The sequence below is a fragment of the Pelecanus crispus genome, chromosome 6 (genome assembly GCF_030463565.1).
Source record: "Pelecanus crispus isolate bPelCri1 chromosome 6, bPelCri1.pri, whole genome shotgun sequence".
In the NCBI taxonomy this organism is placed as follows: domain Eukaryota; kingdom Metazoa; phylum Chordata; class Aves; order Pelecaniformes; family Pelecanidae; genus Pelecanus; species Pelecanus crispus.
In genome coordinates, this window is record NC_134648.1 from 72,142,694 (window position 1) to 72,164,302 (window position 21,609).

At 45.8% G+C, this 21,609-nt stretch overlaps 2 protein-coding genes across 4 annotated transcripts in view; both read right to left on the bottom strand.

The window, feature by feature from the left end:
* The window catches only part of KLHDC2 (kelch domain containing 2), a 125,639-nt gene extending 110,234 nt beyond the window's left edge, over nt 1–15,405 (bottom strand). Inside the window, exons 1-14 of one of the 3 annotated variants that reach the window (XM_075712875.1) lie at nt 15,368–15,405; nt 13,478–13,645; nt 12,545–12,624; nt 11,402–11,519; nt 9,903–10,018; nt 7,315–7,396; nt 7,143–7,226; nt 5,607–5,687; nt 5,471–5,529; nt 4,544–4,653; nt 4,010–4,082; nt 2,796–2,883; nt 1,639–1,691; nt 238–1,341 (exon numbers count right to left, since the gene is read on the bottom strand). In XM_075712875.1, coding sequence (XP_075568990.1) covers nt 1,218–1,341; nt 1,639–1,691; nt 2,796–2,883; nt 4,010–4,082; nt 4,544–4,653; nt 5,471–5,529; nt 5,607–5,687; nt 7,143–7,226; nt 7,315–7,396; nt 9,903–10,018; nt 11,402–11,519; nt 12,545–12,624; nt 13,478–13,633 — 1,224 coding nt within the window. In that variant the 5' untranslated portion in view covers nt 13,634–13,645; nt 15,368–15,405 and the 3' untranslated portion in view covers nt 238–1,217. The other 2 variants (XM_075712876.1, XR_012831145.1) reach the window with 2 other exon arrangements.
* A 1,228-nt stretch (nt 15,406–16,633) lies between these two features.
* The window catches only part of KLHDC1 (kelch domain containing 1), a 29,525-nt gene continuing 24,549 nt past the window's right edge, over nt 16,634–21,609 (bottom strand). Inside the window, exons 11-13 of the mRNA XM_075712720.1 lie at nt 17,990–18,074; nt 17,601–17,653; nt 16,634–17,471 (exon numbers count right to left, since the gene is read on the bottom strand). Of these exons, the coding sequence (XP_075568835.1) occupies nt 17,297–17,471; nt 17,601–17,653; nt 17,990–18,074 (313 nt within the window). The 3' untranslated portion in view covers nt 16,634–17,296. The remainder of the gene's footprint in view (nt 17,472–17,600; nt 17,654–17,989; nt 18,075–21,609) is intronic.

The following is a 21,609-nucleotide window of genomic DNA, read 5'->3' on the forward strand; positions in this document are numbered from 1 at the left end:
CACCAGCCCAGCCGGGCTCCCTCCTTACCCCTGCGGAGGCGAGGGACGCACAGGGACGCGGCGCTGGAGCGTCAGGGTAAGCCCCCGTGCTGTCGGCACAGCTCAGGGAGGGAGGTGAAGCCGCAGCTCAGCGCTGGCGCTCCGCACCACCCCGAGCGCTTACTCAGGGCTTACTCAGCCCATAGCTAAAGCTTAGCAAAGAAACCGGCGCAGGAATTACAATACAGGAATTACTTTGTTCTAGAAGTTAGTGTTTAATTTTTTTTTTTTTTTTGAGGACAGCTTAAACACGACTTCACCCCTTCCCCACAGCAGCACAGCCTGTTCCTTGTCCCCGCTGTCACCTGCCGGGGCTGCTGGCCGATGGAGTCGAGTCGGCGAAGGCAGGCATTGACCCATCCCACAGCCGCTGCGGCAGCGTACCGCCGCCAGGCTGAAGCCCTTCCGGCTGTTTCCGAGCTCCGCTGGTGACTGACACAGCTGGTAACAGGCTCAAGCACTTTCAGTTACACTCCTCAGGGCAGAATATCTGCTACCTAAGGTTCAGGACAGAAGTTCCACGACATAAAAGAGTTCCAAAAAAAAAAAAAAAAAAAACAACCCAAAAACAAAACCCCAAAACAAACTACAAACAAGCAGAGAGCAGTGGTGCTTTAACATCTGAAGGTTTACGACAGTTTATCAACTCTGACAATGTACAAGTTCCAAATCCCGTTTCTCTGACCTTAAGCGTTTGTGGCAAAATGTTAAGCAGTTTCCTAACGCTGTAGACTAATCCGGGACCGCTCGCCCCTCTCGGCACTCTTCAGCCTAGACTAAAGCCACGCTCCTCTTCAGTAGCCGCGGCGTGCCTCGGTATTTCCTGCGCGACCGCTAAAGTCCTCAGGCCCTGGCCCGGGGACTCTATAACAAGTATTTCCATGCACGCACCCCCCATCTTCTTGCTTGGGGCTGGCCCTCACATGTACTTCAGGGTGGACAAACCCAGAACTAGTTTTAGCTGAAGCACAGGTTACGTCTCCACTTGCATTAAATACATTTATTGCAATCATCTTTACACAAAAATAGGTTCTCTCTAGGCCATTCACATGCAACTTAAAAGCGAGAAGCAACTACCTACGACGATACGGCTGTTTAACCTATACAAGTTTACTGTTTGCCACACTCGGTAAAATTATTACATCTTCTCAGAGCTGCTCATCCACAGCGCGTTCACCTCAGGAGCCCGAGGTGTTGTTGCTTCCAAACCGCTGATTGACGCTGTGCAGCAAGTGCTTGGGGAGGCAATTCCAGGAACTGGCCAGCATCTCCTTAAAGCAAATGACCGCTTCCAGGCACAGCCTTGGGGAGAGGGAAAGGGCCGGCGTTAGCGCGGGTTTGAGCAAGGGCTGCAAGGTAAGCTCGTTCTTTACAGCTGTTTAGCAAGGGCTTGCTCTCATCGGCAGCACCAAACGTGCACTTCGGAAAGGAATCTTGCCCTATCCTGTCATAATTGGCTGCTGTTCTTTCAGTGTTCTTTAGGGGAAAAAAATGTTTTCAAGTATTTTAGGAACGTAAGAAACAGGTCTGGCGGTAACCCTGCACTACTCATCTTAGATGGAGACACGACAGGTTAATGTTGAAGTCTTGCTTTCTTACCTTACAAGAGATCTTGGTTGTAGAGAAAACACAAGTATTTCATTACTGTGAGCCTGGAGCGGGGGAAGAGAGGGAGAAGCAGTTTGGTTATGTGGATTCACATTATTACAGCAGGAGCAAATGGACCCTGGAAAGGAAAGCAAACGGCACGGCTCTGGGGGCTGGAGAGGCCGATGGTGGGGAATAGACCGGAATTCACGTAAATCACGAAGGCAGCAGACAAGCTGAATGCAGAACTGCCCCCCAAATCTTACAACAGGGGAAGTTACGGGCTCTGGGGAACTACTGTTCCAACAGCCGGATGGGAGTGGGTGCACAAAGCGGCTCCTGCGCTCTGCCTGGGCAGCGTCTCCTGCGGCTGCCAGAGCGGGGACTGGGCTGGAGCACGAGTGCGCAGGGGGCCCTGCTCGCCCACCCATGCCCAGGGCAGAGAACAGGACCACCCCCCACAGGCAGAGTTCCCTGGGCCTCAGGGATCTGCACCGAGGGACTTCGGATACGGGGACCGCATCAGGCTCAGCAGTCAATGGTTTTTATTTTGTTTTGGTTTTTTTTTTTTTTTTAAATGGTCACGCCTGCTCCTTGAACGCACATAAACACGTTATCAGCCAGAGCCGAGCCGCCGGTGCGTACGGAAGCATTGCCCCACTCGTTTGCCGCTCGCCCATTCCAGCTGACGCCCACTGGTTCTTACGCGAGAAGGCGCTTGTTCCCCGTCTCCCTTTCCAGCTAACTCTGGTGTTTTCACAGACCTTGGGCCACCCCCGTCCTGGCTGAGGAGCCCTCTCTGTTGTTCTCACCAGGCCTCCCTGGAGGCATCACCGTGAAGAAACTCCTTTGGGAGGGGCTCCCTGAAAACACCCCCATGAGAAGCACAGGGCACAGCTAGAGCAGTTGGCAGATAAGAGCAGGCTCCGAGTGAAACTCGGGTGTGAGGGAAAGCAAGTCATAGTTTGTTTAAATAACGAATAATGACCTGGTTTCCAGAAAAGCATCAAAACATTTCCCCTTCAAGCTTTGTTTATGCACCTTTGTCAGTCCTCACCAGATCACGCTGCTGACTACAACCATTTCACACTTTTTCTAGTGATCAGACAGCACGGCTCCTGCAGGAAGGGCCGGGCTGCACAGGAAAGCCAAGCTCGAAATAAACTTACAGCTTTAGAATGGGCGAGTAAGTTGTTGGCGCAACCCCCGAAGACGATCACCTCTCCCTCTTCGCTTGCACAAGCAGTGTGCCACAACCTACAAACAGAAGTCAACACTGCATTAAACCAAAAAAACCCACCACCTCACCCGCTAATGAACGTTTAGGATTTGTATGTAAGTTAACACGCCCAAGTTTGCCCTTCCACCAGTACGCTGCAGATGTGACTAATTCAACAGGAGTTTATCTTCAGCGAAAGAAAACTGGCCAGCAAACCATGGGCTGGGTAAGGTGCTGTGGGTAGAGCGGGGCTGCGCGGCACGCTGCCTGCAAGCGGAGGCATGTGTGAAAGCCGCAGTCCTGTCGCTTCTGGAGGGTGGCTGTAATGATCTGCTTGCAGAAAGTTTATTTTCACATCCCGCTTGAGTCAAAAGACCGAATGAAGACAGTCGGTCAGATTTTGTATTGCTCTCCCAAGACTTGGGGAAAACGGCTTCTCTCGCACGTGCGTTCAGCAACGCCACATCGCCGTTGCTGCTCCAAAGGGGGGAAAAGCGGGTGGGGGGCAGCAGCTCAGCTTTGTTACTGCCCCAGGAAAACAGACCCCACCTCATCCCAGCAGCAAGGGCAAGGCCAAAGGGGGCAGGCCAGGAAGCATCGCTGCTTTAACTCGTCCAACCTCGGCTCACACCACTTCCCCAAACAAGATGGATCACGGTAACTCACACAACACGAGGGTTTTGAATGCCATATACGTGCATCACAGTAGTTTTGATGCTTTTAAATTGCAGGTCATCATCTCTAATTTACTCAGCAGGAAGACAAAAATATCCTGGGTGTGCCCAGGCTTAGCCGGTGAGGATGCTCAAGGCAGCGACACCGGCCTGCGTCCGGTTTGCTGGCAGAGCAAGAACACGCAGGTTCCAGTTAGCTCTTGTGCTGGCACTCGCAGCTCAGACACCTCTGCAGCCAGGAGATCAAACCCTGAATCCCCGTGTTTCCTGCTGTTTCACCAACACCGGGCTATACGCTACCTCCAGCACCAGTCCTACAGCAGTATTCATCTTGTATTTTGTGCGTACATTTCGATACGCCCTGGCGTTAGTAGCGTCTTGTAAAGAAAAATGAGTGCTGCAAAGAGGAATGCGTGTCCTCTCTCTGAGAGCCAACACGAAAAGCTTCCTCACTTTTTTTAATAAGTTTCCGGGAAAGCATCTACCATACCTTGGTTTTTCAGAATAGTTATGCTCAAACTGTATCCACTCATTCTTGCTGATGCAATAAATCCAAGCATCACCTGAAAACAAGCAAAACCCCAAACGGTATTCTGTTAGTTCTTTCATGTTTGCTGCAATCCACATGTACTCTGGTGTAACACGGTCCATTTTAGTTCTTAAATAAATCAAGTTTTTTAGGAAAAGCTCTATGAAGCTTTGGGCTGGCTATTTGAAAACAGCCCTTTAATAATGGTTTATGGGAGCAAAGTCTGAAGGGGAGGATGGAGAACTGTAAAGCTCTTACTAACTGCAATTTGCATCAGGTACATTTTTAGAGCAGACTAATTTCTATAAATAATAGTGTTTCAACACACTCAGTGACTCCTACTTTGTGAAATTAGCTCTTGACCATAAGGAGTTGGATCACAAGTGCATGGAAAGAATTTAGAAAGAATTTAAGGTGACTAGGCAATAATTCAAGTTCTGTGCACAGCTGCTTAAGAACACAAAGACACCACAAAATCCTTTTGGAATGACTTACTTAATGGCTGCTTGTCAGTGGTGAATCCTCCAAAGAGAAAGAGGTGATCCGAGGAAATTGGTGTTAAAGAATGCCACGATCGGCCAACTGGGCAAATGCCTTGCGTGATTCTGTATTTCAATAAAAGCACCATAAATTACACGCGCGCTACAATAAAATACTGCTGCTCTTTCCTGCTCTAATTATTTTACAGATATTTGAAGGATGCGGCTTCATACTGCGCATGGCTCGTGACCCAACAGCAAGTTTAATTTCTTCAGACACAGTAATACTCCTATCAATACTTAAAAAAGCCTGACAGCGAGAGTCAGCAACCGATCAGGAGGATCAGTTCTACTTGAGTTACTTCATAGAATCATAGAATCGTTTAGGTTGGAAAAGACTTTTAAGATCATCCAGTCCAACCATTAACCTACACTACCAACTCCACCATTAAACCAATTAAGGGTAGAGTAGGCTAAACCATGTCCCAAAGCGCCACACCCACCCACTCCTTGAACCCCTCCAGGGATGGGGACCCCACCACCTCTCTGGGCAGCCTGTTCCAGTGCTTGGCCACTCTTTCCGTGAAGAAATTCCTCCTAATATCCAATCTAAACCTCCCCTGATGCAACTTGAGGCCATTTCCTCTCGTTCTATCACTTGTCACTTGGGAGAAGAGCCCAACACCCCCCTCCCTGCCCCCTCCTGTCAGGAGCTGCAGAGCGATGAGGTCTCCCCTCAGCCTCCTCTTCTCCAGGCTGAACACCCCCAGCTCCCTCAGCCGCTCCCCACCAGCCCTGTGCTCCAGACCCTGCCCCAGCTCCGCTGCCCTTCTCTGGACACGCTCCAGCACCTTACCAAGTTTCACTAGGATGATTAGAAGTGAATAAAAATGGCATCTTCATATTGCTTTACAAACAAAAGAACTCAAGTTTTAGTACCTACATTTCATTCCACTCCCACGTATCCAAATTCAGATAGTAAAGATCGTTCATTCTGGACTCCTACAATAAAGCAGACCGTGGTTGAAATACTCCACTTAGGTTTCAGTAACGCATCGTTCAACTGGGCTGGGGCTTACCCTGTATCTGCCACCAAACACGTAGCCTCGGTTCCCAACGGTAGCGCAGGCGTGAGCTGCTCGTGGTGATGGAGTTTTACCCTGGGAAAAGAAAATGTGAAATAAGAAGGTAAGTTTCTTTGATATGTTAACAAAAGAGAAGAAAACGCCATTTCACCAGAAAGCTGCAGTAGGTCAAGCGAAGAGGAGCTGGGCTGAAGATGCCCATCGCGCGTGCACAGGCACCCTGGGAGGTGACAGGAAACTGGACGTTATGTTTTCCTGAGCTCCCCATGAGCACAACGCCAACTGAAGCATGAAAGAAAGTCAGTCAACAGGGAAAAAGATGAAGAGAGAAAGATCAAAATAAAATGCAAGTTTCCCAGTTTCGGAGAGGAGAGGGGACCTAGGTAAACGAATGGTTTAAACTCAGTTTTAAATGGCCTCAAGAATGCTACTGAATAGGCAGCAGGTAATTTTTATTTTGAGGGGGTGTTTCCAAGGCTAGTTCTACCGACAGTGTTTCAAACCCCTCTCTTAACAGTCCTTCCCCTCCAAGCATGTTGTAGGTGAGACTGCAAACACGAGCTAATGACACCTCACAGAGTCCATACATAGGAGAGAAAAACTTCGCTGGCACGAGAGCAAGGTACAGGGAATTAAGACAGCTCGCTCGGGAAGCGCAAGAAGGGAAGAGAGCCCTGGTCACGCAGTCCTAAGCTTTAGCTCCCGGTCGGGTTTCCTCCCCTGGCTGGCTCAGACAGACTGCACGTCCCAGGAGGGAAGCCAGAACAGCAGAAACCAGCAGCGCTGCAGACGCAGTGCTTCCCGCCAGCCACAGCTAGAGCGAGCAGCCTGTGATTCATCCCACGGAGAAAACAAACTTCGCAAGCACCACAGAGACCGCATCAGCCCCACACGGCCCATTTGGGGAGCCCCAGTCCCGTGACCCTGCGTGGCACTTCTCACGCCCTCCTGCTAGCTAGCACTAGGTGTTTCAGAGAGCTCCTCCATCTTTTCTAACTCCTGGCATTTAGGGACTGGTTTATATCCCGAAGAAGGCAGGATCACAGAGCACGGAGCACTAAACACTTGGCGGTTAAAGACTGGTGACATGTAAACAAGGCTGCAGGGTGGAGCAAGAAAGTAGAAAAACGTATTTTAGGTGAATTTCCGTGCTTTTTGCTTGCAGACAGTTAACCACATCTTCTAAAATAATGCCGGGGAGATACAGACTAGGGATAGGACCCCCCCCAGCGTGAGATACAACCGGTTAAGACAGCTTCACACAGCAAGTTAACCGAGCACACAGCCAGGCACTCGGAACATCTGCGGCCCAAAGCCACGGCTGCCGGGACCGGCCACTACTAACCCCGCACAGCTACGCAAGGCGGCCATTTTATCAGCACCCTCTTCTAACCTGACACAAATTAAAGCAGTGAACCCAGGCCTAGCAGTCATGCTTATTTTCATAGGATGCTACAAGAGCTATGGCACACTGTGCACATATTTCTTAAGAGCTGTAACTGAATTAACTGATGTAAGACTAATAATTACCGTAGTTATAGGCTGGCTCCAAGTAAAAGTTTCAGTGTCCAGAACGTGCACGTGGTCGTTCCACCCTCTAGGAAGACCTGAATTCTTTAAAAATATTAAATAAGCAGCAATTTTTAATAAACGATAATTAAATATTAAAGCTTAAATAGAAATTACTTCCAGGTTTACTTACCCAAAAAGAGGTTTCATCAAATTCGAAAGTTCCCCGTTGCTTCCCTTCAGGAAAATAACCATAGCCCCCAAAGAATATTAACCTGAAACAAAACATGTATCAAGATCTATTAGAAATGCTAGCACATCCCTTGCTACAAATTAGAGTTCTCTAAAGGCTGTGCTCAAACAGAAGACAGGAAAACCAGCGAAGCTCCTTTGGCCTCATTAATTCCAATGCGTCTACAATGCAAGTTTTCCAGGTGTGGGGCCCTGTTTCTTGCCTAATCGACCCTGCCACCCACATTAAATCCCCCTGCAGCTGTTTCCCAGGCCTCAGGCTTCCAAGCTTTGCTCCGGTTCCAAATGTGTGAGGCTACCAGGTCTGCTGACAGGTCGCCGTGCTTGAGCCTTTGCTATCAGAGCTCCCAGAGAGCAGTTACAGGTGTTTATTCCTGCAGTTTCCTGCCTCCTCCACCCTTTCCACGCCCGCTGCCCGTTCTCCCTGAACCCGAAATGTTCCCAGACACTCCTGTAAGAAGCAAAGGGGGAGCATGACAGCTTGGGCACGGTCACTGTGGACTTGGGTGCTAGGCAAGGCAGGGCAGGGGATGACCAAGGGACACCACATGCAGCAGACCCTCTACCAGCGAAGCTGCCTAGAAGTTTTTAGTTTTGGGGGAGGAAGACATTTTCCTTGCTGAGATATTTATCCTGAAATTAACTTGCTGCATTTTGTTTCAAAGCCTGAAGAACAGTTACCATGAGCAGTCCCTCATCTGTTTTTACTGCTCTTTTTGGTTTTTAAAATGTGATTTACCTTTAAGTTTTATGTTTGGGTTTTAGCACACATTAGAAACTAACGGCATGGTTTTGCCAGAAATTCTTATTGAATTATAAAGTAACAGAAAACAATCTACACCGCCTAACTAAACACCCACAACTATCTTGCACAGATTTACATCTAAACTGATCACATCCAGTATCCGTTAGGTTAATGGTTGGCCTGGATGATCTTAAAGGTCTTTTCCAACCTAAATGATTCTATTCTATGATTCTAAGTATCGTAACGGTAAGCTTTCTCTCCAGGTGAAGAATCTGAAAACCAGCACCACGGGCAATTTCTTATCTTTCATGAGTCTCTACAGCAAATCCCACAGCAAATTCCGTAACAGTGAGCTTTCTCTCCACGTAATGGACAAAGCAGCACAGCCATCTGTAGCGTTATATGCCAAAATCACCATACATGGTTCAAACCCAAGGACACACGGCATCCCCGATCTCCTCTGCCTCAGTAGAGCCAGAGGCGACACCGTCAAGAGCAGTTGTGCTAACAGACAGAAGATGGCTGTGCTGTCCAGGTAAGGTTTTGTAGGTAACAGCTTAACCCCCTGCCCTGACATGACAAGACAGTAAGAACCTGTAACGCTTGCCAGTTGTGACCAAAGAAGAACTAGAGCCCCTGACCGTCACCTCACATTCGCATCGGAATATGAGGAGAGAGCCCTGCTCTGCAGGGATCAGCCCTTCCAGCCTCTCCTGCAAAGGGACAATTCACCTTTGCCAGAGCACTTTGGAGTTCTGTTCTCTGGAAGCCAGGAACCCTCTCAGCAACTAGCACTGCATAGATGCTCCAAGAAGAGAGCCAAAAGCCCCGGAGATAATTCACTTCCCTCCCCAACCTCCTGCGCAGCTGGGACACAGCAAGCCCGTGGAAGCAGGAAACCACCTACCCACAGCAGGGGCTTTCCTCAGTCTGTGTTCCAGTGCCAGAGGGCTGGAACAACCTCACCACACAGCTCCCCGCTTACGGGACTAGCGCTGCACTAACTGAACGGGCGAGGAGGGTGCAAGGCAACAACATTTTGCACGTCAGCTCAGCTGCCTTCAACACCTTCTCCTTGTCTTCCTCATCTTTTCCAAGGTTTGCAATGCCAAAAGGCCTTCTGGCGTCTCTGGGATACTATCCCAACGCATTAAATCAGATAATATCAACAGCAGTTTATCTAACACACTCCTTGTTTTGTGCAACCAGCACAAAACACACTGAATTAAGCATGCGCATTGCTGAAAAAGCCACATGCAATTTTAAGATTAAAACGGCTTCCTGCTCTTCAGCTATCAAAGAAACACAAGCTGTCCCACAAGACAGGACCAAAAGACTGCATTTTGCGTGATAAGGGGGATCCTAGAACGGGCTTCTGTGAAAAATAATTCCCGATGCAACTGCCAAGAGGAACAACGCTGATACAAGTAACCACGATGCAGCGTCTTTAAAGCAATGTAACTGAGAACGCACCGTGGAAGATTTGTCTGTAATGCGCAAATGAGCATTTTGGATTGTGACTCACACAGATACTTTGCAGCTTACGTATACCCAACTTGGGAGTGAGGTTTTTCGCTTATCAACCGTTAAAGGACAGAACAGTTTTAAAAGGCTGGCTGGGGAAGAAAACCAGCATCTTCCTGAAGCATGTACGTGCTGCAGACAAGAAGTCCTCCTGCAGCTCTTGTTCAAACAAAAAGACACAACAATGACAAGACTACGAGCCATTAAAAGCAAACACACGCGCAAGGATAGCTGTGCCGGCTTTGTTGCTGGAGCCTTACTTGTTTTTGTAAACCCAAACGCCAAGTTTGTCCTTTGATGAAGGGGGTACCCCCTGACACTCTACTCTGACCCACTGCAGCACTTTGTCCGTGGATCTGGAATTTAACATGTAGAACTGTAGGAAATAAAAAGATTTTTTTTTTTTAAACACACAGAGTTTTCTTAAAGCTTAAGTCTGACTGATGTTAAAATATTAACTTGTAATTAGCATGTACTGGTATAGAAATACTTTAAAAGTTCTCTTCCCAGCTGCACAGAGCACTGACACTGTTGGGAACAAAATATGGATCCAAAGATCCTTATCTTGTTGCAGACTCAAGCCCCAAACACTTTTTTACAAAAGTAACAGGACTATGGACATTGGGTTGTACCATCTAAAAGCTGAAATGGGACACAATGAAGATGTGTACAAAGTAGCAATTGTCTTATAATAATAAAAAAAAACCTGTTTAAAAAAAAAGTGGGTTTTTTTATGGTATCATCCCTTCTCTGCGTGTTACGTCATTTTACATAGAAAGAAATAGCTGATATACATATATAAACTAACTGAAATGCAAGAACACCACAGCAGGAAGGAAGCAAGTCATACCTTATAAGTGTAGTTTTAGACTGTTTGCAAGCATCACATCAAGCTACTCTCAGTTTATATTTAAGAGCAAGGTCAAAAAAAAACCATTTCATTTAAACCACACTTCCAGAACATCAGAAAATACTATCAGAGACTCCAGAGAAGAATAACATTTAAAAAAAACTACAGAGCAGTTACAAATCACCTCCCGATATTATTTCAGTGAACTCTGGAAATTCTCACCTTTCCAAAGAAGCAAACTCAAAAGCACCAAGGCAATACAATTTATAGGGTGAGCTGCTCAAGAACAATTGCAAGCAAAACAAGTAATAGGCCGTGGTGTTTCTTCAGCGGTGCAAAGCTACTAGAGCACAATCACCACGTGAAACGATGCAGAGCTGAAGGCTGACCTGTTTTACAAATGTCACATTATCTGACCTGTTGCAGAGAAATTAATACACTGAACTGGTAAAAGTCAGCCAGCTAATCACCTGCACGGCAAAAAAATCCAAGCGGTAAGCGCCGTATTTCGTTAGTCAAAACCTCTTAGGCAAGCACAAAATTAACACGGCTTCAATTAGTTCACATCTGGGGAAGCCTCTGACAGATGAGAAAGCTGGTTATCTGCTTCCAAGAACTGGAGATATAGCCAGCAGATGAAAATATCGTGCTGCAGAAGCCATGGAGGCCACAGTGACTGGATACACGTTCAGCATCCCCTGTTATTAACATTTAAGCTCTGTAACACAATCCAACCTGTCCAGTCATTGAGAAGAAAATATTTCCTTGATTTGTTAAGATTACACATTTCTTGCTTTGGATGGATTTTAATTAACTGAAAATGCCACCTCTAGTTTATAAAAAAATGGGAACAAAAGCTAATGAGGGGAAACTTATTTGTGAGGAAGGGTTTACCTTTAAATTACTAACCTTGTTTGTGTTGCCACGTGCATGATGTCCTCCAAACAGGTACACCACCCTGTCTACACACACGGCACAACTTCCAGACATGGACGGTGGAACATCTCCCTCTGTTTTACTCTTCTTCCTAGAAACACGGTTTAAAATATTTTATCTGATAAAAATGAACGATCACGAATTTATCTGGAGGGGAATTTTATAACACTACCAGTACATTTTTAATTGCGATAGGTCACTGTGGACCATTCGGTTACGAGTTCTTCACACCCTTGCAGGTTTAACAATTTACAGCACTAACCTGGTACGACGGAGTGGGGTGGGGAAAAGGCAATTAAATTAATACGTGGTTTGTGGGGGAGGAATCCCGACTGCCCAGTTCAGGAGTTTGGTATGCCCTTCACGTTCAAAATCCCAGAAGGATCCTCAGGCAAAGAGGATGCGCCTACCTAAACTGAAGGTTTCTTCTTTGCTACTGGATTTCTAACGTTTGTAAACATTAGATCCAGAAAGATGAGCTTCCGGCCCCCGTCCAAGGCTCTCCCTAACCACAACTAGGACTGGAAGCACTGCTGAAACTGCAGTTTCTGCAAAGCGCTGAGGGGACTCGGCTTCGCAGCCCAAGGCCTTAGCTCGCTACTGAACTGGAGCACTGGATTCCCTTCTCTTGCGCTACCCGGCGCGCAGGTTTCACACAACTTCCAGGCTCCCAACGCGCTAAGATGACACAGTAGTTTCTTTGGCTGCATTAACATTTAAAACCAACCTCTTAAAACGACAACAAATAAAAAAAACCTCAGTACGGGTTCCCTCACCAACATACCACTGTAATCAAAAGTGGTACAAATAGAATTTTCAGATGCTACATCCTATAGTAGGCATCCCAAAACACTTCACGCTGTTGATCACCTACTCCTGTCCAAGCTGCCTTTCCTACTTCACCCTGTCAAAACATATTTGCCGTTCTCACAGGAAAAAAAAAAAAAATTTGGAAATATTTTACATGTTTATGCAACAGTTTGGTAAGTGGGAAGAAAGAGATCAGGGAATTCTCTCTCTGTTCACAGACCCTGAACATGCTTTCTATACCAATTTAAGAATTTATCTTTTTTTCCCCCCAAAAAAACAGCAATTAAATTAATTTATTTACTGTACCATCTTCCAGTTTCCATGTTGTAGATCCATATTTCATCTCTTGGCAGGTAGAAGTCATAAAATCCCCTAACTTGGGCATTCTGCAGAACAGGTCAGAAAAGAAAAAGCAACATCAGAAGGATGCTTGACATATTGAATTACAGAGTCCTGTGAACGTTTACACCCCCTCAGAGACCTAATCACGGAACAGAAAACAGCAGGAGCAGTGCCTGCCGCACTCCTGTACCTCTCACCTGCACAGCAGCCCGCGGAGAGCAGGCATTAGCCTATTTTAGCTTCTGCTGGGGACCACACAAGCTCCCAGCAGAGCCAGAGATTGGGGCAAATGGAAGTTAAACCTGCTCTTCATAGTCCAAACAGGATATCTAGGGTGCATAAATGAGCCAAAATTTCCCTTTTAGTTCCCCCACTCCCTGCATGACACCACCAGAACAATACACCAAAGCTTTGTCTTGAGCTACCAATTTATCTACCAAGTTCATTGACAATTCATCTGCATTCCTGTCAAAACTGTAAAATGACTTGGTTCTGCTTGCAGTACACGTACACCCCAGCGCGATAAATTACCAACCCGTGATCATTAACATGCAATATGTAGTTGTGCTGATAACGCTGTAAATAAAAGCACCATTTTGCACGGTGTGCCTTTCAAATCAGACAGTATTTCCTTCTCTTCCAACAGAACACGTGAGTTGACAAAGGCAAACAACGCCCCGCATCCCACAAACATTATCCGTTTGCCAAGATCTGCATTTAACGCTCATGATTTCTTTCAGTATTTCAAAACTCCTGAATGCCATATTCCAATTCGATAACTGGAGCTTTTGTTTTCCGGGGGAAGGATAATTTTACAGAGTCACTCCCAAACTAATGGGACGTAATTACCAGCACCACGGGTGGCAGGCAGCTTACTTAACGAGGAGAACGGCGTACCTTATAGCCTCCCCAGACGTACATGCAGCGTCCATCAGTGACAGCCACGTGCCCGCTGCGCTCAGCGGGGCTATCGTTCTCCAGCTGCTCAAAGCTGTCCTCAGCTGGAGCCGGGAGCTCTTCATCTGCCTGCAGGTCTTCGTTATCATCAGCCATTTCGATACGGTGCTATGTGCACAGAATAACACACAGTATGGAGCTTTGAAAGCCATCAGGGGAAACCACCAGAGGGGAAAAAAAAGAGAAACTTCACACTGTTGTTTCTTTTGCAATGATGTTTCAGTGGAAGAAGTCACCCCATCAGTCAAGAAAGTTTCATATGGGGATTCCTCGGTTGTGTGTAATTTCTAATTGTTTCAGTTGCCAATTTAAGCCAAGGTCTATCTTTTCTTTAAAAAAAAAAAATCACACTTATCTATAAACATATTAATTGATGACCAAAAAAACCAACCCACAATGGAATAAATTTGAAAGCTTTGCCTACGGTATGGTTTTCAGAAAAGTGAAAACCCCTGCAGCTTTTCAGGCAAAGTCCCTTTGGGCTGCCTAAGCCAAGTCTCCCACACGCAAACCCTCCCATAGCTGTTAAATGCAGAGAATGTTACCTATACTAAAAAAACAATACCAAAAAACCCACAGAACAAAGTCCCTTGCCCCAAATCATGCAGAAGGCCAAAACCCAGCACGTCCTGGAAAGACACCAGCTACGGGCACCCAGCCTACGGCTGCTGAGCACCACGCAGCCGAGGGGCAGGAGCAGCCTCCGCGCCGGGGCTTTGGTACACGAGGAGCCCCAGGGCCACGCTGGCGCTGGGGTCACTGGCGATTCAAAGCCTCAGCCGTGGGAGGAACCAAGCCAGGAGCTGACGCCGAGGTCAGCCCTGCCAGGTCATCTGGGAAGCTGTCTGTACGCCCTGCCTCAGCCTGTAAGGGAGCAAGGGGACCCCTGAAAAGCCAAAGTCGTCTTCCGCTTCGGAGCCACTCCCAAGTCCCCTTCTGCTTTGCCTTTCCTGCAGCTATGAGCTGAAACCGTCACCACACAAAGATTTTCAGACAGAGATGAAAAAGTCAGGAAAGCTGGATGGTCCAAGCAATGCTTTTGTGCAACCAGGCAAAGCGAGAGAAGTCAAAAGGGCCTCGGCGGGGGCTACCGAAAGGGCCTCGGCGGGGGCTACCAAACCCTGCACTCACACAAAATCCTCGACACCTACACCACTCCTGCCAGGTTTTCATTTAATCTGAATCGCTCCAACAATGGGAGACACTCCACCACCTTCGGTAGTTTATTTTTGAGCTTTAATTATGGTTTAAATTAGAAAGCCTTACTCACGCCTCAATGAAATCCGTCTGCTTCAAGTTAACCAGATTTTTACTGACCCCTGCCCAGCGATCGGCAATCTTTTTTTTAACAAGCTAAGACGCACTGGACAACTTCCGTCCCCCTTCAGCAATTTTTCAGTCCCGTACTGAATCGCTTCTCACCACTCACCGCAATTCCCAATTCTCTACGGCCCTGCCTCGGCTGTCCGCATCCCTCACGACACCGCGACTGGCCAGACAGCGGTCTCCTCCTGCGCTGAGGCAGACCCGATACATTTTATCTGTCGGGACATACCCCATAACCCCAGCAGCACGACCACCGACCCACCGCCCGGCCGGCCCAACCTCAGCAGCAGCAGCAGCCGCGCAATTCGCCATCGCCGCGCTTCCCAGAGCCGCTAACCGCCCCCCGCCCGCCTCGGGGTTCGCCCCCGGCCTCCTCCCGCGCCGCCTCGGCCCCCAGAGCCGCCTCCCCTCCGCTCCCCGGGGCCCAGCCCGGCTCTGAGGGGGCCCTACCGCGGCGGGGGGGGGGGGGGGCTGCGGGCCGGGCCCCCCGGCTCCCTCCCTCACCTCAGCGGCCGCGCAGCGTCAACATCCGCCGCGGGCGGCCGCTTCCGCCAGCGCCGCGCAGGCGCCGCCCCGCCCCGCCGCTGCCCCGGGAAGGCGGCGGCCGCTGCCCCGGCCGGGGGGGAGCGGAGCGGGGGCAGCGCGGGGGCCGGGCGCGGCGCCTGCGGGGCTGAGGCGCAGGGCAGCACCGGGAGGGAAAATGGCGCTGCCTGAAGCGCCCCGCCCTGCCCCGCAGAAAACTCGGGGAGCGACAGAGGTGCGGGGCGTTTCTTTGTCAGGGGGAAACCGTGGTGACCGGGAGATGACAACTTCGCCGTGAAACATTTGGGATTGTTTAGTGTGGAGGAGGCTGAGGGGAGACCTGATCGCTCTGCAGCTCCTGGCAGGAGGGGGCAGGGAGGGGGGTCGGGCTCTTCTCCCAAGTGACAAGCGATAGGACCAGAGGAAATGGCCTCAAGCTGCGCCAGGGGAGGTTTAGATAGAATCTTAGAATCATTCAGGTTGGAAAAGACCTTTAAGATCATCCAGTCCGACCATTAAATTAATAATATCCAAAAGATTGGATATTAGGAAGAATTTCTTCACGGAAAGGGTGGTCAAGTGTTGGACCAGGCTGCCCAGAGAGGTGGGGGGGTCCCCATCCCTGGAGGGGTTCAAAAAACGGGCAGAGGTGGCACTTGGGGACGTGGTTTAGTGGGCACGGGGGTGTTGGGTTGATGGTTGGGCTGATGATCTTAGAGATCCTTTCCAACCTTAGTGATTCCTGGTTTTACTTCCATTAAAAAATACTCCAGCCACCAAGCCAGGAAGCATGAAATTGCTCCTCTCCCCTTAATTGGTTTAGTGGTGGAGTTGGCAGTGTTAGGTTACTGGTTGGACTGGATGACCTTAAAGGTCTTTTCCAACCTGGACGATTCTATTCTATGATTCTATGAAAAAGAGCCACCAAACTAATACTAAGTGCTTCAAGTTTAGCACATAGAAAATGAGGGCTCCGCTACGCTACCCAGTCACAAAGCTTCCTGTTATGCCACAACTTTGCTCCAAAAACTCCTTTCCCCGCTGAAGTAAGTTTTGCAGATTGTAAAAATGTCAAAAAACGAGTCAAAATTGGTCTCGATTCAACTCTATAAAATTTTAATGACTGCGCTCCTGTTAACTAAATATTTGAAACGGAAAAATAGCAAGAACTACATATGCTCTTTTTAAACAATAAATAAGCATTTTTTTTAAACAAGAATTAAATACAAACTTTACACATCCAAAATACAATATACAACCTATTTCAAAAAGGACTCCTTGATTACAGAAACGTAGTAAAACCATATTATGAACCGCATGTAAGCTTTCCTATACAAACGGTAATGCTGCTCATCGCAGCTTTTTCTTCAAGTTCCACAGTTAGCTTATCGATTTTCTTACTTGGAGTAAGACGCCCGGCTCCATCATTTGACTAGATGGCCAGACAACAGAGGCTGGTGGAATCAAATAATTGGATTCGGTGGTGTTAGCAAATTAATTACCTTTCTCAAGACTGACAAGCGTGACTCTTCCAAAGATAGTGTTGAACTAATTTTACCTTTTCAGAAAGGCTGATAAGGCTGTAGTAAGATGTTAGACTTAAGCCATATTTTATCCAGTGGAGAACATTTTGTATCATCTGTCACCTTGCAAATGAACAAGTTGTATGGAGCGTCTCATTAAGACCACAACAGCATAAGTTAACAATATATACAAATAACGTTTTATCAGTTTTCTATAATGCAGAAAACAAAAGAGGCTTCCATAAAAAGGATTTCTTTGTTCTCAAACTTCACTTAGAAACTCAGCTTAACATACAGTTGTTCCGTAGCATTAGTAAAGTTCACTAACAAAAGACTTTGCTGTACGCCGTAAATAAACCGAAGTGTTCAACAGTTTTGTTGCCATTGTTCATGTGCTATTTAGTTGACTTTGTCTTTCAGTTTCAGCTTTCTTCTCTTGCCGGTGGTTAACTGCAGCCCAGAAGGTTATTTTTTTCAGCACCTGCTGCAAAAGTTTCGATGGCAAGCATGGTATTTGATTCTTTAAGAGAGATGCATTTTTACCAATGCAGTCAAGACACAACCTGAAGGAGGAGGAAAAAAAAGAAAAGAAAAAAAAGGAAAGATTTAAGTAAATAACCTAAAGACCTGTGTGTAAAAGCACAGTGCCCTAACAATTTACACCACTCTTTGTGCCAATAACCTCAACTCACCTGAGGAGTGAATAAGGTTGTGTCTGAAATATCAACAAGTCACTGCAGTGACCCTGATCAACAGAAAAAAAGAACCATTAAAATGACAAACAGCTCATCTCAGAAATACTGCTATTTTCTAGATTAATGTAACATCTATTACCACCTGCATAATTTAAAACTGAGAATACTTAAGTAATTACTTATAAAGAATCTGAATAACAAATTCCTTTTCATGAGCCTAGCAAGGGCAGGAGAAAACCCTCAGAAATTACTTTCCCAGAACACCTAAGGTCACATCTCACACCATCATATGACATGAATGAACCCAATAAGTATTGACAATTGTATCAACTTTCTTTCAATTTTAATTATTATAGTGCTAGGATTTCATTATTCAGTTTACTGACTGTGTCCATGAAATGCAAGTCATCTTTGCTTCCACCAAACACCATCACTTCTCCTTCTTTTCCAAGGCAGGCTGTATGCCACAATCTAGAAATAAAATTATAAACAGAATTAGTGACCCAGTAACAACAAGCAGTTGTGCGTTATCAGCCAAACAAATCTAACCCCTGAATTTTTTAAGGGTTTCAGAGCAGCAGTAAGCTTACTTGCATATTAACCACTTCACCTCCATTCTTCAAGTTTCGTTCTGAAAGACCCTTTTGCTATAAGGATGCAAGTTCCTTTCAACTAAAATGGAAAGGTCGCTCTTCTCATCCTGCGATTCCGTTACTTATGCACAGAGCCTTGAAGTCTTACTGGCCTCACTACTTACCCAGAAGAATTTTACAATTTTAAGTAATATATTTTACAAGTTGCTCTGTGAGCTGCAGAAACAATAAAGCCTGTTCTTTATCGACCCGAGTCTCAAGGCAGACCTTCCGTTTGTGTGGAAGAATGGAGAATAAGCACTGAGCCAAGCGATTACCGGAGCCTCTCTTTTCTGTTTGGCCATTTATTTGCACAGAGTATGTTGGGACTTAAGTACCTCTGAGCTTCCTACTTCTTTGTCAAATACTACTGAAATGGGTCAATTGATTCAAAATGTACGTGGGTAGGAGAGGCAGCCGTACGTGCACAGAGCACAGTAATGCAACCCTTACTTCTTAGAAAACCAAGACAAAGACATTATTTCAAAGGCCTTCAGAGGTAAAAAATAATACCTTAAAATATGGTATTACTCATTTCTTGAACAATATAAAAGGAGAGAGCAGTGTGACTATCCATCTCATGAAAATTTTGCTGAATGATTACATGTCATACAGAATATATTTTTGTCGTTATTTGACTTTTCTGTACTCTACTTACATATACTTTGTCTTATTTATCACTACTTCAACAAAACATTACAGTGGAAAATTTTTAGAAAACCAAATAACTACGCAAAACAAGCTCTTGCCAAGAACAGCTTTTCTTTTCCTTTTTTTTTCTTTTCCTTTCTTTTTCAATTTTCCACTATTTCTTTAATTCATACCTACAATTGTAAAGGCTTTACAATAGTGGGGTTTTCCGTACTGACTCTTATCCCTGAACACTAGGATGAGAGCTTCAGAACACAAGTTATCCTGTTTCAGTTTTACGCTTCCCCCAAAGATTCCTGGGGATCGTTTTCTGTGTGTCAATTACTCACATCACACCCACAAGTAAGTTTTGTGTTGTGCATGTAAAAGCACATGGTATAAAAAAACCAAACCGAAACCTGACTTGTATGATCTTGCTTTTACAGAAACAAAGATTCTGCTATTTCAGCAGCTACACCTTGCTAGATTTACTTTTTATTATTAGCAGATCAAAATGTGTAATTTTTCTATTGGTGTATCACCACCGAAGTAAATACCACAAGATGATTATCACCACAGAGCTCTGGCCCTTTATGTCTACTTAACCGAAATCATATGCACCACTAGAACTTTCATGCAAAAGTAAACGTTCTCACTTTCTTACTCCATTCACATCAGTAATTATTCACCGTTCTCCTTAGGCTAAACTGTATCCCACCTTTTCTCTTCCTCATACCTGTAGATAGATCTGTCTCTGCCTTATCTGCATTAGGACAACTCTGGCCTGGACTTCATCACCGAAGAACACTGGGAAGCCTTTCCTGCCTTGACTTTGTTGACATCCTAGCTCGCAACCTGATGCTTTTTCTACAGACTGACAGAGTTTACGTCCTCTCACAGCTGCTCTAACTTATCACCTAAACATTCTAATAAAGCATGTTATTTAAATTATACAGATGCTGAATTGACGTCACCTTTTTTTACACAGCTCTTCTAACTAGAATAACAGAATTACATTGTAATGAAAACACTGGGAATCTGTAAATTAAATGTACAATTTGTTCTGTATTTTAACCCGGCATGCAAAATGTTAGGTGAAGTACAACTGATGGACAGAAAGAATAAAAATAGTTTCTACCAATACGGAATCACAGATCTATAACCTGGAAGACAATTTTTTAGAAATTACTAAAAATGAAAGTTGAAGGAAATTATTCTTTACAAAATTTAAGGAGGGAATCAGTTTTGCAGAAGCATCAGGAAAATACACTAATGCGTGTGTGGTATACCATGTATTATTATAAAATAATAGAAATATGTAAAAGAAGTACACATATATGTATTATTGCCAGTGCATTTTACGTCCTGCAGTCAAGTCAGTCATATGAGTGACAGAACTGACTCAAACCTTTTTCAGCTGCAGAAACCCTGCAGTAGTAATCCTGTGTAAGAACAGTGATACAGTTATGGTACAAGTACGTACTTCACACTCAGACTAGTTCAATAGATAGACAGGCTTTTGGTATGGCTACTTTCATCCATGTTTCCAGGACTTCCTGAAAAAGGTTATTGAAGTATCTTTTTTTTTTTTCTTTTTTTTTTTTTTTTAAAAAAAAAAAGGGGACAGTCATTTACTTCAATAAAGAATTAGGTCAATGAAAGGCAACTGTCCTCAGCCTACAAACTGTGCACCACAATCTTCAGATGGTGGAGAACCACAGGACACATTTGGACGTGAGGGAGCTCTGAGACTCTGGTCAGCACGTGGCCCAACAGCTCTGTTCTCAGGAGGGTCTGAGCTGCGTGCGCAGCAGAGTCCCCAGAAAATTTAGCAAATTTGTCAACCTCAGGAACCCTCTTTGGCGCTTCCACTGCAGCAAGGAAGGTGGCTTGCTCGACAGCCCCTCTGCCAGCACAGCCAAGCCACAGTTCCACTTTGTAGCCTTGTATGGGATCTGCCCTTGCATTGCCTGAAAGCCACTTGAGGCTCAAGAGTCCCAGGTTCCTAACATCCAGCCCTGCCGCCACCTGAAGCACAAACATTATTCCAGCTTAATTGCACGGTAAAGGCTGAGCTGCAGCTCCCTGGGCTGCTGCCTGTAGAAAGAGCACGTTCTGTCCCTTCCTGATCCTTTTTCATGATGCACACCAGTAAAAATAATTACACGAGGTGAGGCAGTCCACTTCAGCAGTTAACTTCTACGAGATCATCCATGTAAAGAACAGAACACGAAGAGAAACGTGATCCTTGACTGCTAATGATATACTCTGTTATTTAAGGCAGTCATCAGTCCCTTCATCAGTTCACTGATTGTAAAAAGACAGAAAATGTTCTATGAAGCTAAGGTGTAGGTTTATTTGGGCTCGAAAGAGTTTGAAATAGAAGCAAGCAGAAAACTTGGTCTAACAGTGCTGTTATATGTAAAAGACACACTAGAATAGGATAAAACAGGAAGAAAATTAATTGAGGTAAAGATATTTCAAGTAATAGAAAGCAGAACATAAGGCAGGAAGCATGCAAATGCCAGACCAGCATTGTACACTATGCTAAAAGAATGATATAAAATTGTGCTGAGAGTACCTGGGTGAATGTATGGAATAAATTCCATGAAAAACTGAGTATTTACTATCTACAGCAAATCAATTCAATAGTATTTACACTATAAATACAGAGAATGCTTCAAACACTTTGTTAAAAAGAAAAAAGTCTGTGCTCTGATACAGCAAGCACCTGTTTTCAATGG